The following is a 22,237-nucleotide window of genomic DNA, read 5'->3' as shown; positions in this document are numbered from 1 at the left end:
TAAAGGAGCTTAACCGCTTCATAAAACCACTCAGCTAAATGGTAATACTGGCTTACTGAATATTTGGCTTTCTTGTCATCCGCCCTTTGTTCGAAACGCCTTTGCTTGAGGAGGGCAGAGGCTGCTCGTGCCCGGGAAGACGCCTGCCGCATGCAGTGAGGAGAGCAGGGCTGCGGCCGGTGGCGACGTGGTGCCCGGGGAGCCGGCACAGCGCGGGCCAGCACCGTTGGCGTGTGGCGTTCCCCAGCCGCCGCGTTGTCTGCCGGTACGGGAGGAGGCTGGAGCACCACGAGCACGCCGAGCGGCCGTGCCAAGAGCCCAGAGACATTTCGGCTGCTTGTTTATAGAGGTGCTTTGATCTACAGTGAATAAACCGATAATGGTTAAATGACGAATTCCTTTTCTTTGTCTGAAAAGCTGGATTAGCGTAGCTTTGTTCAAGCAGTGATTAGCTAGCAACTTTTTTTTTTCTGAAAGGGCCACCAGATTTCTGTTTATCGCGCGGTGTTAAAGTCGTGCGCTGGTAGAGGGGCTCGCTGACATAACAGCCCTGGTGTGTCGGCTGTGGTTCTGGTTGAACTATAAACCCCTCTGAAAACACGGCCCCAGCCTGCTTCGCTACGATACGGGACGGGCTCGGAGCTAATGATTAATCGTCATGAGTTCCCCAGGCGGAGAGGCATTAAAAGCCTTGCTTTCATTAGGGTCCATGGATTCAGAGCTCAGCGAACGCCTCTTTGTTTTCTGCCGGGTCTGCCAGCGATTGTGAAATGCAGCTCGGACGGGGCTGACGCATAGGTGCAGGGATGGGCGGTGCGGCTTTAGAGGAGCCGCTCTGCGAACGTTACCAAAGGTCGCGGCGATGCCTCCGGTCCTCCTTTGTCCCCTCTTCCCAGCCCTTGGGACCCGGACAAAGGTTGCGTCGCGCAATCGGCTGCTCCTCGCAGCGCCTTCGCCTCCATCTTGCCTCTGCTCGCCGTCTGCTGCCGCCTCGCCTCCCCCAGCCCTCCCGAGAGCATCGTTCTCTTGCCATGTGTTGTTCTGCTGCAGTAACCCGTCTCGTGATGCGGCACTGCAGATCTCCCCTCCTCTCCCCCGGGGATTGGATGCGGAGCGATGCGGTCCTTGTCCCAGTGGCGCGGCACCGAAGGATGCGTGTGGTCCCCGGGCACTGACCTCGCCGGGCAAGGAGGACGCGGACCTTCCCCGTCGGCGGCCGGCCTCGCATGCTTAGGGCTCGCTGCGTCTCGCTTTTCTCTTGTCCCCCCATCTGCTTATGCTCCCTTTCTCCTCCCCCCTCCTGGCTCCCCGGCTTGCAGCAAAGACGATTGTCACAGATTATCCCCGGGGCTCGGCAAGGGCACGGTGCAGGACACCAGAGCATGGCGTATATTTGTGGAGCTGGATTAACGCGCCCGCGCCGAGCGGGGTGATTTAGGGCTGTGGCTGCAGGGGAATACAGGAGTAGCCTCCCCCACCCGTTTCTGGTTTAGGGAAGAAAAATACATTGTCCCACATTTCACAGCAGTTTTTTTTTTTTTTAAATTCTTGAAATAGCTGGCAACCAAAGTACGCTTCTCCCAATATAAAATTTGAGCTCTGCCTGCAAGAGGTGTGCATTTGCTGGGTGATTTTGCTGGTAGAGGGGGAACATTGACATTTTGTCTTTTCTGCGCTTCCTGGGCAGCATTAGTTTGAATATTTGAATGTTTTAACACATTTCTGGATCTTCTGCAGCAAAAGAAAATAGGTGAGGTTATAAAATAGGTGAGGTGTGTGTATGTTATAATAACACGTACGTGCCGCGATTTCAAAATTAGGGAATAAAAGAATTATCAGGATAGTGAGTGGGAACAGTCAGAGAGCTCATTTCTGATGTAACTGGCAGGCAGCTCTTCATATTAACTAGGCTCTGGTGATTGCAGTCAGAAAGGTCAATTAGGATTTCAGTTTTTTTGAGGAGTGTTAATACATTTAAGTTTTTTTTTTTTTTAAACGGAAGATTGTAGACAAAGTATGGACTCACATTGCCAGAAACCAAATGTGTAAACAGTGAGCAAAAGGAAGGTACATGTTCGAACCAGTCAGCTCTGTAACTGCAGCATTTAGAAGAAAAACTCAAAGGAAATCAAAGTTAAAGCACTGTCCTATTGCAACAGCTTTTCTTTTGTTTGTAGAGGACTGGCACTGAAATGCATGATAAAGGGGCTTAGGTGATGCTAACTAACACACCTCGTTATTTTTCGTATTTTTGTCTCGTTTGTTCATGGCAATCAGTCTCATTTTTTTTCAGATGGGCTCTTCCTGTTTTCCTTCCCCCTTCTTCCTTTCCTGTTGCTTCTCTCTTTACACGTGCTACATCCAGTCAGGCCCATTTTTTTTTTTTCCTCGCACAAATTTTAGGAACCACGTCCTCTACTTTCCTGGTCTTTCTAAATTTTGCCCTCAAGGTAAGATTTGATAACCTCACCCAGCCTCAGAAGGGTGCAGACTCGGAGAAGAACCTTTCCTGCAGGACCATTATTTGTTCCTTGCTGTTTTTTGTTATAATAAAAAATGACCAGTGCCTCACTTTGGTATCAGAGGTTAGAAAGCTCCTCTGAGAATTAACATTACTGTGCTGGACCCATGAGTACCAGGGCTGCAAGCTCTGCTCTGGGCAGCGCACAGCCACGAGTGCGTCCCATGCGCGCCCCTGCCTTTTTGCATCTAACAAGGAGCTTTTAGACTGGCTTGAACGATGCTCTTGTTTGCACATATATCCCTTAACGAGCAGTGTGCCGTATTTGGTGGAGTAGAAAATCTAGAAGAATGAAGCCTAAATCCAATCCAGATCACATATGAAGTAGAGTAGGTCAGATTGGAATGAGGAGGCAGGTTTTCAAATCGTATTTAAGAATTAGTCATCCAGTAACAATGACGAAGTTTGAAGGTATATGGAAAGCCGTGCATAAACTGGAGTCAGATGCGGGTTCTGACAGCATTTGCTCCTCAGACGGGCGATTGTATTAGTTTTTTTCATGCTGTAGCTGAAAACAGCTTTTCTTGTTTAAGATCTGTTTACATCTGTTCGGAATTGTGCTGCCTTTGGGAACACAAAAAATTTTGCAATAGTTCTTTACACAGTTTACAAATATTTCTTCATTATTTTTTCATTTGTGTATCCCTTTCCAGTTTGCCAGTACATCCCAAAATACGTTTCTTTGCCTCTTTTTGTCATGGATTAACATCTGAAGTCACAAGCCCTTACCTGCTTGGCTAAGCCTGGCTGAGAGAATGACCAAAACGTGACGTGTGGTTCCAAGCTCTTTTAAAATGCTGCCCTGTTCCCCCTGTCCATTTAATCCTCTCTGCTATGAGTCGACGCCAGTATTTGGAGACATTTTGACATCATGTTTTCTCACGTGCACAAAGGTGGTGCCTTTTTTCTCCTGGGCAGCTGCTGACCGGGCTGCGCCCGTGTTGCAGAAACCCTGCGGCGTGCGCTCAGGGCCGGTGGTGCGCTCTGCCACCTCCTGCAACGTCCCGCATGGGGCTGGGCCGGCGGCGGGGAACGTGGTGCGGGGCTGGAGCAGCACCGTGCTGCACGCGTGTCCTGCGGGGTGCTCCGAGCCCGGGAGGCTGGGGCCGGGAACCTGCAGGAGCGAAGGCTGTCGTTTCCGCGCGGGATGGGTTACGTGCAGAGCAGGGCGGTGGAGTTGCTGTGTCAAGGTCATTTTTTTCTCAAGAAGATTGTCGGGATGTCTTTATTTTTACTTGTTGTGACACGGTTTTGTGTTAATTATGTCTTGCTCGTCAGATTAAAAGTCAGAAGGGCTGCTCTAATTGCAAACACCTTTCTATTTCTTCAGCTGCTGTTGCTCTGCTATTATAAAAGGGGAGATCTTGTGGTATGCTAGCCAAAAGAGAGGGGGTTTGAAATTATTCTGGAAAGGGCACTTGGCTTTTTCCCCCCGTTTTGGAAATGCTTCCTCCAGCCTCTGCCGTGTTTTGAGATTGGTGTTTCTGCCATGCGTGAAGGGCAAATGGTTTGAAACTGATGTTGCTTTTTCTCTAGGCAATGTTATTAAATACCGTCTTTTTCTGCTTGCATTAATAGTTTTCCTTTTCTTTTCTTTTCTTGCAGATATGGACGTGTTGAAAGTGTCAAAATACTCCCTAAGAGGGGGTCGGAAGGCGGAGTGGCAGCGTTTGTGGATTTTGTGGACATCAAAAGTGCGCAGAAGGCACACAACTCTGTCAACAAAATGGGAGATAGAGACCTACGGACGGATTATAATGAACCAGGAACCATTCCCAGTGCTGCTCGGGGATTGGATGATACAGTTTCCATAGCATCTCGTAGTAGAGAGGTTTCTGGGTTCAGAGGAGGTGGGGGGGGGCCCACTTACGGCCCCCCACCATCGCTTCATGCACGGGAAGGACGTTATGAGCGGAGACTTGATGGGTAAGTTCCAAGGTTTCTCTAGGCAGGTATTTTGTATTTGATATGGTGAGAAACACAAACTCGTATATAAGGGGCCCCAGATGGATTTAAAATTTTGGGAATTATCTATGTTTCCTATTTTGGGTTGGAAACGGAAGTGATTTCTATCCCAGTGGCTGGTACCTTGTGGATCCATAGAGGATGTTTTCTGCAGCTGGTTGGATATCTACACTTGAAATAAGGTGGTTTTAAGATGGAAGATTTCCTTTGGCCAGCATCGATATTGGAGTTACTCTTTTCTAGAAGTAATGATTCCATTTCTTGGATAATATTAAGGCCTTATTCGGATGTATCCCTACTGCCAGATGGAGTTATCTTACTACAACATGTGGTGAAGTTCTGTATGGAGTATCTTCGGAATACTAGAACCTAAAATTCTGTGAAAGCTTGATGCCTAGTTCTCAGTTCTCACTATACGCAGTTTATATGTTAATTGGATTGTCACCAAAAATTTCCTAGTAGAATTTAATGATACAGTCCCTTGGATTCTACAAACAACACTTAGCCATGGAAATAACGCTTGGATGGAGAAGACCGAAGGCAGCTTGTGATGTTTCCATTTTGGATCTACATCATTTCCAAGTTATTGGGATTATTCTTTCTGATGGTATTGACAAAAAGAGCTGATGGACATTACTAAATTTTGGAAATTATATATATATTTTTAATGCTGGGATAAGAACTACTGCCTTGAATTTATTGGATGGTATACAATCAAGACGACAGTAGCCATGGGGAGTGGATTACTATATAGTCTCTTAAAAAGCTCTTTGCTGCTCCACATTAAACATACTTTAGTTTTTAAGGACGTGGCACTAATAATCAGTTTGTGGATACACCAATCAAAAATGACTGGGCTGGATGGTTACAAAGGCGGATAGAGGATGCCTGCTGGCCAACAGCGATGAGTGCCCTCGTGCATTGGGTGAACTACCAGCTGCTCGATTCAGACATAGGGCTGGAAATTAAAATAATGGATCTATTTAAGTGCCTTCTGTCTCAAGAAAGAAGTCTGGGGGTTTCAGAGTTATGGTTTCAGTCTGGGACTACTTGCTTCCAGTGGAATTTTTTTTTGTCTTGTCACTAAGATTTTTTTTTTCTTGTTGGTTCATCTAAAATATCATTTGACACCCTTGCCCATTAAGAAGGTGGATTACCCCTATAAGAGGGGCCAAAATTGGGGAAGTTATGTTCACAATTCTCTCCCTAGATTTAATTGGGAATATAGGTCGTGTTTCCACACTTGGAAAAGGTTGGTATGTCCTGCCCTGTGTATATTAGCCCCTCTCCTAACCCAAGTCAAACCCTCTCTTTCCACTAACTCCAGTAGTACTTAGTACTAATAGATAAATCAAAAAAGCACTGTAGCCATTAGATTTTCAGCTCTGCTAGCTCCTCTGTCTGTCTTCTGTGTCCTTCTCATGGATAAGGACTTTGTTCTTTTATGTCAGCTATAGCAGTAACCCTTTAGAAAATACTGCTTTTTCTCTTACCTGATTAAATCAGCTTTCACTGATTAACACTTTGTAGGATGCTAAATGCAATCATTTATAAAAATGTTGATCCTGGTCCTTCAAAAGGGGGAGAAAAGAGACATGTTTCTGTTCTACACCCTGAAATATCTTTAAAAACTTCATTGTTGTGAGCAAGAGATGAGGCAACAATGAATTTTAAGCACGTACATACATTAATGAAAATTTCTGTTGCACTGGTTAGGTAGTTTGTTACATATAATTTTTGAGAAAAAAAAATGCAGGCGAGACATGAGTTAGTTCTGCAGAAAGCCTGAAAATGAGTTATAATTGAACAGCAGAGGGTGAATATATTTAGAGGATTAAGGATCTAGTGATTCGTTGGGGAAGGAATTGAACTTCCTGAGATGCTAATTTAAAAAGATTCAAATCTGATTTTGAGTTTATAAAAGATATCTGAAATATTTCTGCCATTTTAAATGGAAGGCAGACCCGTGATGCAGGAGAGGCGGAGGAAGTACAAGGAGGAATTGGGTTATTAGGATTCAGGGGACTGAAGTGACTAATAATTGATTCTGAAGGAAGAATCTGAGAAGGCCGAGAAAAAGGTTGAAATGTCCTTCATGAGATGGATAATTAAATTTTTAAATTAACTTTGGTTACCCTGACATATTTAGAATTTTGCAAGTATTTCTTAAACGCTCAACATAATCATTCCTGATCTTTCATTTTGTGGAGGTAACTTAAAACATACCGTCCTGGTATTTGTCTAAATTAGACTACTAAACCATACGTAATGTTCCTTTAACTTTATCTGTCAGTTTTGCTATGTCTTTATTTGAGAGATCACACTAACATTCTTAGAACATAGAGCTTTCCTTAATTGACATACAAAATGTTTGGAATACTAAAACAAAATGGTCATAGCTACTTCAAACTAGTGTGCCTATAAAGATAACAAATTCTGTGATTGCAGTAACAATAGCAGTCTCAACAAACACCTAGTGAAAAACTTAATTTATACTCTTTGTGTAGGGTTTTAGTATATTTTCCGGGCCTGCATCTTTTTTAGTAGTTACGAATACTTGCAATTTAAGTATTCTGACATCAGTAACCAGGATGTTTCTGTAGGGTATGCAGCTTTAACAAGAGTTGAGCGTAGTTCTCTGATAAAGAGCAAAATCCCCCCTAAGAGGACGAAATATTTTAGAACAGCAACAAGAAAACCCCTAATTTTCTGGGCTTCTGTGTGGGTAATACCACCCCTTTTGAAAGCAGCTTCTTACCTCTAGGTTATGCTTTGCACTGAGGCTTTCATGGCTACAGCCCAATTTATGATGCCATTTTTGCAGAAGGATAATTACAACAGCTCCAGTAATTATGAAATTGAAGAAAAATTTCTGAAGCTCTAAAGCAAAAATAGAAAACAATTGTTTATTGTGATGTTCAAAAACATGAAGTTTTCCTTGTTTACTGCATTAAAGGAAAACAAGCAAACAAAAAAAACCACAACAATTTAAAGGAGGAGTCTGCACTAGAAGGCAGTATTTTGTCCTGTGCAGGCAAGATGCTGGTCATGAAAGCCTAATATGTGTTTAAAACAAAATGATTGCTCAGCTTTATTGTATATGAATATAACTTTGGAGTCAAGTAAAATGTTTTAAGTTTGTCAGTGTTTGCTTGATAGGTTATTGCTCTTTAGTGGAGAAGCAGTCGCAAAAATAAATTCAGTGCTGAAGTGAATGTTTGCATGATTTGCTTTTAGTTGTGCTTGCCCCTTTCTGATTGATTAAATATTTTTCCCCCCTCCTAAATGCAGGGCTTCAGATAACAGGGAGCGTGCTTATGAACATAGTGCCTATGGACACCATGAACGGGGGACGGGAGGATTTGATCGGACAAGACATTACGATCAGGATTACTATAGAGATCCTCGAGAGCGGACTTTACAACATGGGCTCTATTATACTTCTCGGAGTCGAAGTCCAAACCGTTTTGATGCTCACGACCCCCGTTACGAACCTAGGGCCCGGGAGCAGTTTACATTGCCCAGTGTGGTACACAGGGATATCTACAGGGATGATATTACACGGGAGGTACGAGGCAGAAGGCCAGAACGGAATTACCAGCACAGCAGGAGTCGGTCACCGCATTCGTCCCAGTCCCGGACCCAGTCCCCACAGCGGCTGGCCAGCCAAGCGTCCCGGCCCGCGCGCTCCCCCAGCGGCAGCGGGTCGAGGAGTCGGTCTTCGAGCAGTGACTCCATCAGCAGCAGCAGCAGTACCAGCAGCGACAGGTAGGTCACTCGCGGCTGCGACAGAAGTGGCGTTGCCCGACCCAACGCAACCGGTGCGTGAGGTTTGTGCTCTGGGCCGGTGTTGTTTCCTAAGGCACACGGCGAGGAATTGGGAGCCCGGGCTGTGAAAACAGAAGGTGTTTTGCAGCAGTACACTGTTCACTGGTGTAGAAGTAAGCTGGCGTGAAAAGTAAAAAGACCAAGTTGGCACGAAACAAATCCGAGGGGAGCGCTGTTGCCGTTGTTGATTATTTTCCATGGTGGATCCGTGTAGTGTCTGTAAGGTGCTAGCTAGGCGAAATGGGGATGTGCAAACGCAAGGCCCTGCTGAATCCCTGGCTGCTGTCTCCGTACTTGGAGAATGGGGTAATTATTTTATTTGCTTATGTTCAGGCGTAAGTGAATTTTAAGGTCAAGCCACTTTTTACAGGGCACATTGTGAAATATTTTTGGAAATGATCAGTATTATTGGCCAGTTTCCTGTTAATTCCGTATTACCACTAACATTTAAAAGAGTGATCTGTTGCTGTTTCATTCCCCCTCCCCCCGTTTCCTCACAGCAAAAATTGTGCACTTGGAAGATTTTTTAAAAACCCAAGTATGCGTTTCCTAGTGATAAATGCACATCCTTGATTCTGTAATTCTGTCATTTGTGTGGCTTTATAAACTACATACGGGGGAAAAAAGACTTGTAGAGGTAGCCACTGGCTTTCTTTTTGTAATTTGAAAATTCATCTTGAAATGCCTCTGAGATATTTGGCTTTTTGCGGGTAGATCCACCGTAAGAGTGGAAACCGAGAAGTTGCTACTGTACCTGTGAATGTTTTATGCTGTTTGGTGAGGAGCTCTGCTCTTCAGAAGGGTTTCCAGAGTTGGAAGCGTTTCCGTTGCATACCAGTTCTTTTCCAAAACTGAAAATATTTATTAAGTAACTACATGTATCAGTATAATAAATATTTGGTGTTCGATTGTCACTTTGAATGGAATTTTACCGCTGGTAACTCTAATCAAGGTAATTATTCTCATAAAATCTTACGTGCTTGAACATGAACCAGAAGGGTTCGATGGGTTGACACTGGGGAGAGTGTGCAGGGGTGATCCTTGTAGCTACTGTTTTCTCCTGGGTTCAGAAATCCAGGTTCTACCTTGGCTGGAAAGATAAGAAAAAAAGTGGTGAAAAGAGAGGCACCTGCAGAGCGCTGGAGAGGACTTTTGGGCTGCTTTAATGTGTTTATTTGCGACACCTCGCTCTCGATGAGGTCTTAACACTTAGATAAAGACAACCTTTTGTCAGAGATTGTCACACTTAGTACGGCTTAAAAGTTGGTGAGACTTCAGAGATCTCAAAAACCAAGAGAAGATGATTTGAAAAAGAAGGCCTGGTTACATTAAAGATTTAGGGGGGAAAAAAAAAAAACAGGAAAATTTCTCTGTTCTGGTGCTCCTGTGCTTGCAAAGTGGATAGAAGGAAGTCCAAGAAACGCTTAACGTTTATATATTTTTTTCACTGTTGGGATGTTGAGACTGGGTGAAATACTGTTCTGAATTTTAGAGGTCTAAATATTATCCCACTGGAACAAAGTTTTAAGATTAATCAGAAGATAAGCATTGTCTGCTGTGCTCTAGCATTTCATTTTCTTGGCAATTTGTATTTCTAGTAATGGAAAACTGGATGATACTCTGGGAGGAGAGGGAAACAAACATTTTTTGTCATATTAATAAAACAAATTCAAATTCAGTAGAGCAGGTAATAGAATCTGCCAGATACCTTTCATTTTGAAGGATCAGAAAGGATTTTTATGTTTCACAGCAGAAAGATGGATGACAGTAGGCACTTAACCATATCTTTACCTTGTAAAACAAAGTCCCACCTGGCCTTGAAGTCTTACAGAACACCAGTGGACTTTTTTTTCTCTTCTTAGTGCACTTTAAGTTTGGCAATGTGAATATGTGAACCCCTCGTGGAGGTGGAAATGGTCGATTTTGTGACCCTTAGAAATGAATGAGAAATGAATATCAGTCAGAAGTTGCATCAGGAAAATTTTCTTTGCCATGAGGGTGGTTGAGGGCTGGAACCAGCCGACCAGCGAGGTGCTTGATGCCCCAAGCCTGTTGGTGCTCAAGAGGCGCTTGGACAGGGCCCTCAATAACGTGCTTTAACTTCTGGGTAGCCCTGAAGTGGTCAGGCAGGTGGTTTCGATGGTCTTCACAGGTCCCTTCCAACTGACCTGTATTCCATTCCACTCTACTCCGTTCCATTCGGTTCCATTTCATTCTGACACTGAATTGCTCTGTAATTGTTTGTGTTCAAGAACTTTGTTGCTAGAGTCTCTTGCCTTGGTGGAAAAGGCGAGAGGAGTTGTGTTTGCCTAGAGAGGTGGGTCACCCAGCCATGGCCACGAAGTCTTCAGGGACAATTGTTGGGGCCTGTGAAAACTTCAGGGCGTTAAATACTCCTGGGAATTTTGTTTGTGTGGCACCATCCCTTAGGTCCTGTGAAAAAGGAGCAGAAACGTAGTGAAGGAGAAGTCTGGGCTTCATTCCTTGTGTTGTGGTTTTCTAAGAGCTGTGTAAAGTAAATACGATTTCCATTAAATGGTGAAGATTTTCCTGGATAATAACGTGAGGAAAGATGCTCCAGCAGATTATTTAAAAAAGTGAACAAAGCCTTTATTTCATAAAAGTTTGGAGTTGCATTTGATCTCAGCTAAGCTTCATTTTAAATGTATATTCAGAGGCATTTATAGGGGATTTGTAATGGGAACTGCAAAGGAATAATTTAGAAGATAAGACCAGAAAGAACACAGTCAAAATAAACCATGCTCTCTGAAGCAGGGCTTTCCATCTTTTTTGATGTGTGAACCACAAAAAACAAAACAAAAACAAAACTAATGTAGGTGTAGGCCTTTCCAGAAATGCCAATCGCTCAGGATGCTCCGTAGCGTTATTCTCGTTTGTTGCATTTTGCGGCCTCTTGGAAGCCGTCCGCTGGGCCGGGATGGGAGAAGTGCCCTACGGGAACCCTGCGCCTGGCACCCGCGTGGGGCTGAGCGACACGGCCTGCGCCGTGAAGTTTTCTCACGTGAGGTTTCTCATTCCCCACGTGTTACCAGAAAGGGGGGCTTGGGTTTTGTCGATCTCCTTGAAAGAGAAAAAAAAAAAAACCTAGAAAATTGTATTTGCATTTACTACTACTAGAAGCATTGCTTTCTCCATTTTGTTGATTTGAACGTGCAGCACAAATGATATATTAGCAAACATACTTTTTGTACTGTGTCATGGAAAAAGCTGAATATGCACGAAAAGTATGAAATCCCATAGGAAGTAAACCAGATTTTGCTCGTGCCCTGCCCAACCTCCTGAAAGAATCCCCCCTCCCCCTGTATTTTGTAGAAAATGCTCTTTTTCGGCTGCTCGTCGAGGTGTTCTAATGAGCTAAAAAAAGTTCTGTGCATTTTTTTTTGGTTTTGTAATGTCAAATGGCTTTACACATTTCTTACTGTTCCATGTGTTAGTGATTATTTTTAAAGCTTTGCTGCAGCAATGTATTGAATCACATGGCACGGAGAGCAGTGGAACGTTTTGCTCTTAAAAGCTGAGCACACGGTGAAGTGCTGTGCTGAAATGGAATTTAAACTTATTTACAAAATCCTGGCAGAACTATTTGATTTCCTATAGGTGGTTTCCAGAATACGAAAGTGCGAATACTGCATGTGCATGTGGGTGTAAGTTACATTTAAGTGACCTGAGATTTCCTTCTGCCCTCTTTTTTTAAGGTGCTTATTTGGTTGTCTGATGTTGAGGATATTGGAGGATACTGATTTACTAGATGAATAATTGGCTATAGCTTGTACCATAAAGTAGAGCTTTCTGTGGAGTTCTAAAAGCAAATGCAACATAGATGTAAAGTTTCATCAAGATTTAGGAGAGCGTAGTCATTCTTGAAGTGCTGAATTAAAACTGTTGTAAGAAGTTGCAGACAGATGTCTGGAAATGGATTTTTTCCATGGTTGTGACATCTATACTTAAAGTTCTAATGACGAATGGGCAAGGCTTTCATAAAGTAATTAGATGTTGTGTTTTTTTAATCAGATTAATCTGTGATGAAATATTTTCTGGAGCGATGAGTTACAGTTCGGAATACGTATGTGTTATTTTGTGTGTCTTAATATTGAAATAAACTGATGAAAAATGCTGCCAAGAGAATTTTAATGATGGGAAAAACAGGCTCTGTGAACCCTCCCATGGAGGCTCCCATGTATTTTATTTGTTGGGGGGTTCTTAGTGCATTTAAACAACTGAAGTGAAAGCAGAAAGTGAATTTGGTTTCATTACATAATGTGGACCTTTCCCTCCCATTGTCTTCACCTCCTCTTTTCCGCTCAGTTTGTCTGCCAGCAAGTGATGAATCACGGACTTAGAGGGGAGATTTCGGGTTTTTGAGTGGGTTGAGAGATGCCTCTGGTGGGGACAGCTGAAAAATAAGGAGAAGTAAGTTAAAGGCAGCTGTTGAGTCTTGGTTTAATAATCTGTGAGGTGGCCTTTGCTGACGTTAAATAATTGCACATAAATTTTGTACTGAAAAGGCACCGCAGAGATAGCCTGAGTGTTTCGGATCTCTCTTCCAGTAGGGTGAAAAGCTTCAGGGGTTGAGCACATTCCTGCTTGTATGGGAAACAGAACTGGGTTCAGATTAAAAACAAAACAAAAAAATTCCACCGAGTAGAAAGCCTCCTTTTATAATACCACAAAGGTAACAGTAAATCCCAGTAAGAGCCTGGCGAAACACCTCGTCTTTTCCTTTTGTTCACATCCAGCCGTGTACTGCTTTGATCCCTCTGTAGAGGGAAGTGCGAATCATGGAAAATTAAAAAATGTGACTGAAACCGTCTCAGGGTTTTGTCACTGGCTGCCTGGCAGTTTCACTTCGTCCTTCGGCGTTGCTGCTCGTGGCCGCTCGTCTAAATATAACCGGCAGTGGCCTCTCGCGCGCTCTCACCTCTGGGAGCGCGTCGGGTTTCTCGAAACCGCTTTGTGCAGCGGGAGGTATGGCCGTGCTGCGGGGCTCGGAAGACACGCACGCAGCCCTCCCTCAGCGCCCAGCATGCGGCCGCCATGCCGCCCGCGACTGAGGCAGGATCAGGCCCGCGGCCTTGTGCTGAGCGCTGCGTGCTGGCAGGCCTGCCTCGGCCATACTGCGAGGGGCCAGAGGGGCCGAGGGGGGGGGCTCAGTCGTGCCTCAGAACCGGTCTGAGCCGGCGGCGGCCGGCTGGGCCCCGCACTGTGCCGTGCTGTGCCGCGCCGCCCCCGGGGCGGGCTTCCCGCCCGGCCGATGGAAATGGCGCCTGTGGGCCTGAGGGAGCGAAGGCCGCCTCGCCTCGCGGGGCTGCGCGCCCGGCCCTGCCGCTGCGGGTGGGTGGCTTCTGGCCCTGCAAACTCGGCCGCCCGAGGCTCTTGCCCAGCCCTGTGACAGGACCCCTGCGCAGTGGGGCGGGTGGGATGCGGTGGAAAAAAAAAAAACATCCTGAAACACCCCCTGAAATTCTTCCTGTGTAATAAAATCCTTAAACATGTTCACATCGTCGTGTTTGAATGTGGTTTTGCATGCTGCCAAAGAACCGTGGACAGTTTGCTGCAATTAATACCCCCCCCCCCCAGCGGTCCCAATAATAACTGTTAATTGCTGGCTCAAAATAACAGAGCAATTAAGCCCCTTCGTAAATTTGCAGGAGTTGATCTAAATCTGGTCTGTCAGCGTGTGTGTGTGTAAGTTTCGTTTCTGCAGCAGGGCCCAGAAGTTTATCTGCTGCTGCTGCCTTTTCCAAGTGCATTGGATTTCTCTAAAGGCGGAGAAGGGTTGCCCTCTTTCGTTAAATTAATTTCACGTTGGGAGTCTTTAAAGTGCATTGTGTGGGGCTGGAAGCAAAGGAAGAGGGTCCTGCAAAAGTACCTCTGTTATAACAATGACAACTATTTTGATTGTCTCCGATGACTTCACTATTTTGCATCCCATTAAAGAGAGTTTATTTTTAATGCTGTAAGGCTGCTTGCAATCAGATCAGTCTTTGCTTAGCACATTTGAGGTTGAGTACAGGGATGGTGGCAGCTGAATCCAGAACCTTGTGTGAACTTTCCTTATCCTCAGCTTCCTGTGCTGGGGAGGAATACTTGCCGTGTTGCAAAAATGACATTTCCAAATCCCCTGTAGACAGCGGCAGGTCTGCGGGAGCGGGAGCTGGAGTCTGCTGTGATGGTTGGCGATATCAGGTCTTCTACCCTGGTTTTCAGGAACGGCGGGCAAAACCTGAGCCGTACCGAAAGCTTTGCTCCCGCAGGCATCACGGGAGACATTGTCCTCATGAGTTCTGTGCTGCATGTTTCCTTGTCCCTGTGCACGCCATGGGAGCCTGGATTTCCTTCCCAGAGGTGTGCTGAGGCCCGAGGAAGGGCTGGTTTTGTTGGTAGATGGGGTTTGACTTCGGGTTTGTGTGCGCGTATTAACAAAATGGTCACTTCTAATTGCATTTTTAAGGCTTTGATTTCCTTCCAAGTATTTTGCTTAATCATCTTGAGTAGGCTGAGGGAAATAAAGAATTAGCTGAGGTCAGGGAAGTTGAAGCTGCCTGTGTTACTTCTCAGAAGCAAGGCTTAGTCTGAGGGATGCTAAGGGCAGGAAGGAATCAGCCTCCTCTTCTTTTCCTGCAGTACTCTGTAAGAGCAAGGGAAATCAAAACCCCCCAAAAGCCAAACAAAACAGGGAAACCACCAAGTGCGATAGGCTCCACAGCACTGGGTACCTCCCTCTGTGTCAGTGGGCCAGATTCCTCTTTCTTGGAGAGAAATAAGTCTAGGATGTGAATCATGGTTAGAATAGATGAGAGGCATCGTAGTCTAGAAGTGCCTGCTCGTCTACACTGATGATGAAGAGCGTCTAGACAGCTCAGATGGAGACACAGGCATTACAGGCACCAAAAGGTAGGGGAGAGAATTCCCATCGTAAAGACCTTTGGAATAATAAGCAGTTTCATAATTTCTAATGAATATTCACATGGGGGAATGAATAGAAAAAGAGGAAGGCTGTATTGAATGCTTCCTGAAGAAATACCAGTCATTATGATGATCAAAGGAAAAATCCAGCCGGCGTCTATGTTCAGTCATACTTATTTCCATTAAAGCATAGACACGGTGTCCCTTCGCATCTTAAAGGTCGAAGATGCAAATGCAGTGATTTGTTTTTTCCTAAGGAGAATTTTTTTGGCTCTGCCAGAGGTGTGGATGCAGGCACTGTGGTACCTTCCTGGCCTTAGAAACTAAAGGGCCAGGAAAACAGCTCTCTTTGAAGCATATTTGAGAGACCTTGGCATTAACCTTAAAAACAACTTTAGGCAGAACATGCTGTGTGCAAACTAAGGTGACCTGGATGTGGATTAATGGCAAATAAACCTTACTGGGAAAAAACCAGTATATCCCCCCTCGATCGTTACCCATTGAATTAACTGTGTAACTGATGCACTTAGATGTGCCCTCAACTTCCAAGCATCAAGCATAGTCTGTGACTCTGCTAGTGCCGAAACCACTAATGGTGGCATCGGGGTTTTAAGCATGAAAGCTTTGCAGCGAGCGGTTAGATAGCCCTCTGCAGATCCTTACGGTCTGCTGGGAATGCTGTGTTTACAAGTGGAAAGTCCCAGTCTGGGAGAAGTGAGGGCTTCAAAGTTGTATGAAGGGGGAAATAATTTATGTGTGCCAGGGCATAGTCCTAGTTTTTTAAATGTCATTTTTAGTATGACTGCCTGTTTTGCTTAAGGGAAGCAAAAGATGGGTTTCCGAAAGGAAGAAGAGGGAAATGTACTGCGTAGATGGTATAATAATAAAAATTGGAGAACCTTGCATTATTTATTAAATGCTTAACTGATATGAGAACAAAAGTAGCCCTTGGAGTGTTCCTGGCATTAATGAGACTTCTCTGTGAATCCTTCCTTCTTGACAAGATTCTGGTGATAAAAGTAGGGAGACCTGATTTTTCTTTACTGAGACCTGCTGGATTTAGAAACGAACACCCCGTCTGCAACCACAGGTGAAATGTGGAGCCTTTCAAATACGTCTCTTTGAAAAATGTCTTGAGTTCAGTGTGCAGTTCCTCTATTTAGCTCAAGGCAACGATTTCAGCTAGAAGACACTTAAAAATCGAGGATGGCATCAAGAGCACCTTTTGGAGAATCCTTTCTGCGAGAGGGAGGTGGTTTTCAGGGCAGTTTCATCATTTGTCCCGCAGGTGCTTTGTATTTTCCAGATGCCCAGAAACCTGGGCAAAAACCAAAAAAAAATCATCAAACTTCAGGAGTCAGGAGCGTAGTTAAGGTGCACGTCAAGCAGATCCTGGCAATAAGGACGTTAACATAATTTATTATCTCTCGTCCATTTGAGAGTATAAAACGTCAAAGGCGTTTCTAGTCCGCCGTGTGATAACATGTGAAAGAGCAGCATTGTCCTCCTGAAAGTTAATTCCCAAGCCCGAGCAGCACCCAGTCCCCACGGACAAATGGTGCGGCTTGGCTGACTGAGAGGTGCAAAGTGCCCTACTTATTCCGGCTGCTACAGGTTTGACCTCCTTGTATCATCTGACACCTCGTTTGGTAAGAGGTTGCTGCAAGATCTCAAACCCTCAAATTATGTCAGACTTGCACAGTGGCTTTGAAGTTAGTCCCTCCCTAAAATGTTTGTTTACTGCCTGGCATGTCCTGTTGTCTGGATTGTGAAGGATGAATAGTCAAAGAAAGGAAGCTATCAGGTTAGTGCAAATTTTCTGTTCCTCTTCACTTTCTAAACGTGTGCGGAGCTGTGTTTGGGAACACGCTGGGGATGTCCGATGCTGGTCGGTGCTTTGCTGTGCTGATGCTGGCTTGTAAGTTTTGTTTGTTTGGAGGCAGAGGGAAGCAAAGGATGGCTTGTCATACTGTTACAGGAGAAACAAATAGATGCTATCTAACAGCTCATTCAGAAGCTGTTTTTGTTGGTTTTGCTTTTAAATGTTCGGTTTCCCTGTAGCTTTAAAAAACCACGTGGGAAAAAAAAAAAGTTTAATTAAACACTCTGTGCGGCTTGCAGACCATTCCTTGCTGTCCTACAGTTTGGAGGTTTCAAAGCCTGGTCTCTACAAGCCCTGTACCGACAGCAGGCAGGTGGGGCACCTCGGCTTTGTTGGTGGGAATCCCTTGGGAGACCGAAGGACTTCCCTGCTGGCCCCGGCGGAGCCGCCACACCGCCTTGCGCCGTTCCTGCCTGCGGTACCCACGCGGTGCGCGGGGCACAGGTGGAACGGCATGGGGCGGGTGCCTGGGAGGACTAAGGTTAAGGTGTCTTCCTTTGGCGTTTTTCCCTACTTTGGCGTTTTTTCCCACAAATATCAAAGTCCTCAGCCTTGCTTTACAGTCCCAGTTAGCGCAATAGGACTGTCCTAGGCTTTTTGGGGAGGGGGCAGGATGTACCTCTGCATGTGACGGTCAGCAAAAAAGTGCCTTGCACGATGCCTGGTCTCCCAACCGTGCAGAGGTTCAATCACTGACAAACATCGCTGAATTAAGTTAAAAAAGAGGCTCTTTCAGGAGTTGCTTGTTTGAGAGAAACTGTAGGACTGCTCCGCCACGTGACTCTGGCTTAGGTTTGTGAGTGTTTGGGGCTGGCATTACTCTGTGTGGTTGCTTGGCAGATGCAAAGACACATTTTGCCCACCAACATGGTACTAGGCTATAGCACCTTACCTGTTCCAGACAAAGACTGTGATTTTTTTAATTCTGTGGCTTGTGTTTTCTACCCATGAGAATTTTCGCTGAAAGTTCTAGTTTTATTTTTATTTGCATGTGGGCAGAAAATGAAGTAATTCCCAAATATAGTCCAAGCCAAGAGATCCATCTGTTCTTGCATTTTTAAATGGCAAATTAATCCTTAACATACAACTCATCAAATGTCTTCTCTTTTATATTGTATGCCGCCTGAGATCACAGAAGCGACATCATTTTCCCAGGCCTTCCATTTTAAGTCACCCTTTACGTGGGAATCACAGTTACCGTTCTGGATTTACAAAGTGCTCGCGTGCCCCACCAGCACCCTGCGCTCTGTCCCGTTGCTGCATTTGGTCTAAAAAAGGATTAAAAAATAAATAAATAAAGCCTCCAAGATTATTCTTCCTTTCATCTGGTTGGCATTTCTTTATAAGCCCAGATGAGATGTAAGGCAACTGAAATTGTTTCAAAACCACCCTTAGTATACATACGTATTTCTGATGGAGAAGTAGTGCCGCTTTGTCCGTTTCTTTTCCATTTTCACTCCTTGGACAATGGTGACCGTTTTTAGAAGTACTAAACTTCCACGGCGTTACTGTTGTAAATGGAACTTCTATATTAAGCTTTGCGTGTTCCCAGTTTTACTTAAGAGGCATTGTTTATCAGCTGTGTATCTTGGCACGGCTTTCATTGCAACTCCCATCTGAAGAACAATTACATCTGTTTATACGAGAGGACGCACGGTTTCAAAACCGCTCCGGACCCCAGCAAATGGGAATTTCAGCGGGCGGCGATGGGTGTCCGGCCGGCGGCGGCGACGCTCCGCGGCGTGGGGCGAGCGTGGAGCAGCTGGCGGCACCGGGGCTCCGCGAAGGCACGGCAACACTTCCCAGGCCCCCCGGGACGGGCTGCTGGACACGGGGGTCCCTCTGCTCTGCCTGCTGTGCCCCCGCGAGGCTCCACTGACCCCGCGGCACGGGAGAGCCGCGCTTCGTCGTTTTCAGCCGATGTAGGGATAGGCTTTGCTGCCGAGGACGCCAGCCAGCGCTCCGTGTGCTGCCCGCCGATGTCGGGGTGGTTGAGGCCGTTAATTCCCAGGAAGGCAGTTGCCAGTGCTTGTCAAGCGAGAGGAGCTGCTCTGTACTCTTTGAGTAAACAAGTAGTAACATACTAGCACAGGGTAGAGGTGGTGCTCTAACCGGCACTGTGCTGTCCTGGCTCACAGGCAGTAACTTGGAGTAGATTTTTCTTTTTAAGGTGTTTACCAGATGCCTTCATGAAAGCAGTGCAGTTGTTGTTTAGGAAACCGCCTTTCAATGTTGCTTTCTCAGTGTTTTGAAAAGATCTGGCCTCCCGCGAGCCAGGAGATCGAGTTCCTCAAGCTGCTCTCCCGGTGACTCACCGAACGACCTTGGGCAAAGCCCTCGGCCTCTGCTTACCTTATTTTCCATCTGCAATGCAGGGGTGTTAAGACATACCTACCTCACATCTGCCTCGAACTCAAATGTTTTTTGAAAGCTTTAATACGCTCTGAGGTGGCGGTTGCAAAATATTAATTTAGATGTCTACAGATAGCTGGCAAAAGTTGTTGACTTGAACAGCGTTACGGTAACTTTGGCCCAAGGGCTGAGGGCAATTTTTCTTCCAGCCCATGCAAGCCATTCCTCGGCCGCGGTGGTGAGCTCTGCCCCACCGGTGTCCTCCAAAGCCGCTGCGACGGCAGGCTCGCGGTGCTGGCGGCAGTGCGGGGACGTTCCCGTCTGCTCCGACCAGATTTGGGAAAGTTGCATTAAAAAACCCGTCGGGGCAGCCGTGGTGTAAGCGCACGTCTGCGCGATGCACGAGCGGGTGCTGGGCCTTCGCCCAAGGCTTCCCTCGCGAAGGTGATGGTAGAAAACAGAGGCTCCTTGGGCTCGCGTGTTCTCACACCCACTCTTCGGTTTGCACCGGTGGAAATTTAATTGTGGGAACGCCATGGTGCAGAGCGGCTTTGTACTGCGCCCTCCAGGCCCCGACGGCTTCCCAGCAGCGAGTTCTGTGGCTGTGGCTGTTCGCAGAGAAAGCGTTTCCTCTGGCTTTCGGGGGTTTCATTTTTGCTCGAGAGCTGTCCCGCCGCTCCCAGGAAACCTGCGCGTCCCGAGGTGGTGGCCGGAGCTGAAAGCCAGCACGGGGAGCTCGGGCAGCGTTGTCCAGTGGTGGCAAGCTGCCGTGGTGCCCGAGCGGGCTGTTTGCGAGGCAGATAGGCCGATAGGTTCGTAACCAGCGCCTTTTTTCCAGGTTAGCCTTTTTATTCTCGGCTGTACGAAGTTCATCGTACCAACCAAGCCTGGGGACAGAGGAAGGTAGGTGAAGGAGCAACACCAGCGGTGGGCTGGGCACAACTATCAGCCAGACACGGATTAATACCAACGTACGTATTTCAGCGATTGTAATCAGCAGATTATTTAGCTGCAGTGAGGAACCAAAAGGACCCTGCGGCTGTCTCCAGGCTCTCAGAGCACATGGCTGCAGGGGAAGGACGGTTCTGGGGCCGGAGGGCTTCCCGAAGTCGTCCCCGGCTTTCTGAGCAACATCCGCGCCTTTTCCACGGTTGATTTCAGCATGCTGTTCCTCGCCGAAGTTCAGGTGTCTGTTAGACATGAAGATAAAATGGCTGAAGTAAATATTCCTATGGCCTGTCATGGAAATTGTCATGTGCTCTTAATAAGCCAGTCGCTTGATTTGGATTAAAAATACAGTAAATATTGCCTGGAGACTGTATCTTAAAAGCTCACTGGCCAAAGACTGAAAGACCACTGTCAACAGCCTGTGTTATTTGGCCAGCTCAAACATCCAGAGTTGTCATGGCTGTGCTACTTTCCCATGGCCTTTAAACATCGTTTCGTTTCTGTCGATTCAGGATTCCAGCCCAGCAGGAGATTTCTCAAGTCTCCTTTCTGGGTGTGGTAAGGCAGAAAAAGTTAAGGGAAAGAGGACGTCCTAATTGCATTCGTCTGCAGTATTTAATGATCTTCCCCCAGAGCAGTAAATACTTTTTTATCTGCTGAACACTGATTTTTCACGACTGTTTTCTGCTTACGCGCAGTAGGCCCTTTTTTTTTTTTTTCCCCCTGAGTAGGTTGTTTTATCATGGTTGTGTGTTGTTAAATACTTCTGAGGATGCATGCGTGACGTGTACAAACCAAAGTTCCTTGGGTGGCAAGTTTTCAGCGGCTTGAAACGATGCCAAGAATGTCAGGCCATCGCGTCCTGGCGAGCTGCTGCACCCAGGCTGAAGGTACTGGAGGCTGGGGCGAGGGGCAGTTGGTGGAGAGGACGTCGGTGTGGCTCTGTTCCCGGCTCGCCTCCTCTGCCCTTGCATGCCAGGCAGCCGGAGTCTGCTCTGACGCTTACGTGAAGATGTAAAACTTTGTTGTGAGATGGAAAAGCAGGGTTCAGGCTCATTGTGGTACGCACGTGTGGGCTGAGCCCGCCGAGCTGCCAGCCTGCAGCGTGGTAACGACTTGTTACCTCTTGATCGCTCAGTACAAACAAACCTGAGATGTTGGACTCCGTTTTCTGATGACTTTCACCCAGGTTCAACAGCTCCTTTTAGCTCGGACAAAAGCACACCTGTATTCATCACTGCAGATTTGAGAAGTGCTTTTTTCTCACCCACCCGCTGGTGCAGACTGGTGGCGGCGGCGTGGCCGCACAGAACCGCTGCCTGCTGCTCACGGGCGGCTTCGGGTCGGTGCTGGAGCGCAGCGCATGGGCTCTGGCAGAGGGACGCCCGCCCCGAGGCCGTTTCTCCCCGAACGTGGCCGAGCAGCCACCCGGATCCTCGGTAAGCTGGCCTCTGAGCTCTGCTGGGTTACGGGGGATGTGCTCACCAGCATCCAGATCGCTGGAAGGATGCCCAAAGAGAACCCTTCATGTTTTGAGGGTCTTCAGGCAAAGTTCAGCATCAGCAGAAGTGGTCTGAGGCGACCAGCCAGGACCCAGAAGACGACAAATCCTGAATAGCTGAATGACCTGCTTCTTCTGGCTTATTTTTAGGGGTGGGGGGAAGTTTGACTTTTGTGGGAATGGGTTACTTGGTGTTGGCATTGTGTGTGTGTGTATATTTGATGTGCCTTTTTTTTTTTTTTGATACGCACATGTGCAGAGAACGTGGGAAATTCTTATCAAAAGCGTTTTTAGATCGGTGCAGTGTTAGGTA

General features: G+C 46.3%; 1 protein-coding gene across 2 annotated transcripts in view; it reads left to right on the top strand.

Annotated features, from left to right (window-relative positions):
- SPEN (spen family transcriptional repressor) overlaps positions 1-22,237 on the top strand; it is a 66,151-nt gene that overhangs the window by 13,197 nt on the left and 30,717 nt on the right. For both annotated transcript variants that reach the window (XM_083802890.1, XM_083802889.1), the window contains exons 2-3: positions 4,127-4,447; positions 7,778-8,254. In XM_083802890.1, coding sequence (XP_083659016.1) covers positions 4,127-4,447; positions 7,778-8,254 — 798 coding nt within the window. The remainder of the gene's footprint in view (positions 1-4,126; positions 4,448-7,777; positions 8,255-22,237) is intronic.

Source organism: Anser anser, assembly GCF_964211835.1.
Source record: "Anser anser genome assembly, chromosome: 17".
NCBI lineage: Eukaryota > Metazoa > Chordata > Aves > Anseriformes > Anatidae > Anser > Anser anser.
This window is presented reverse-complemented; position numbering and strand designations above follow the sequence as displayed.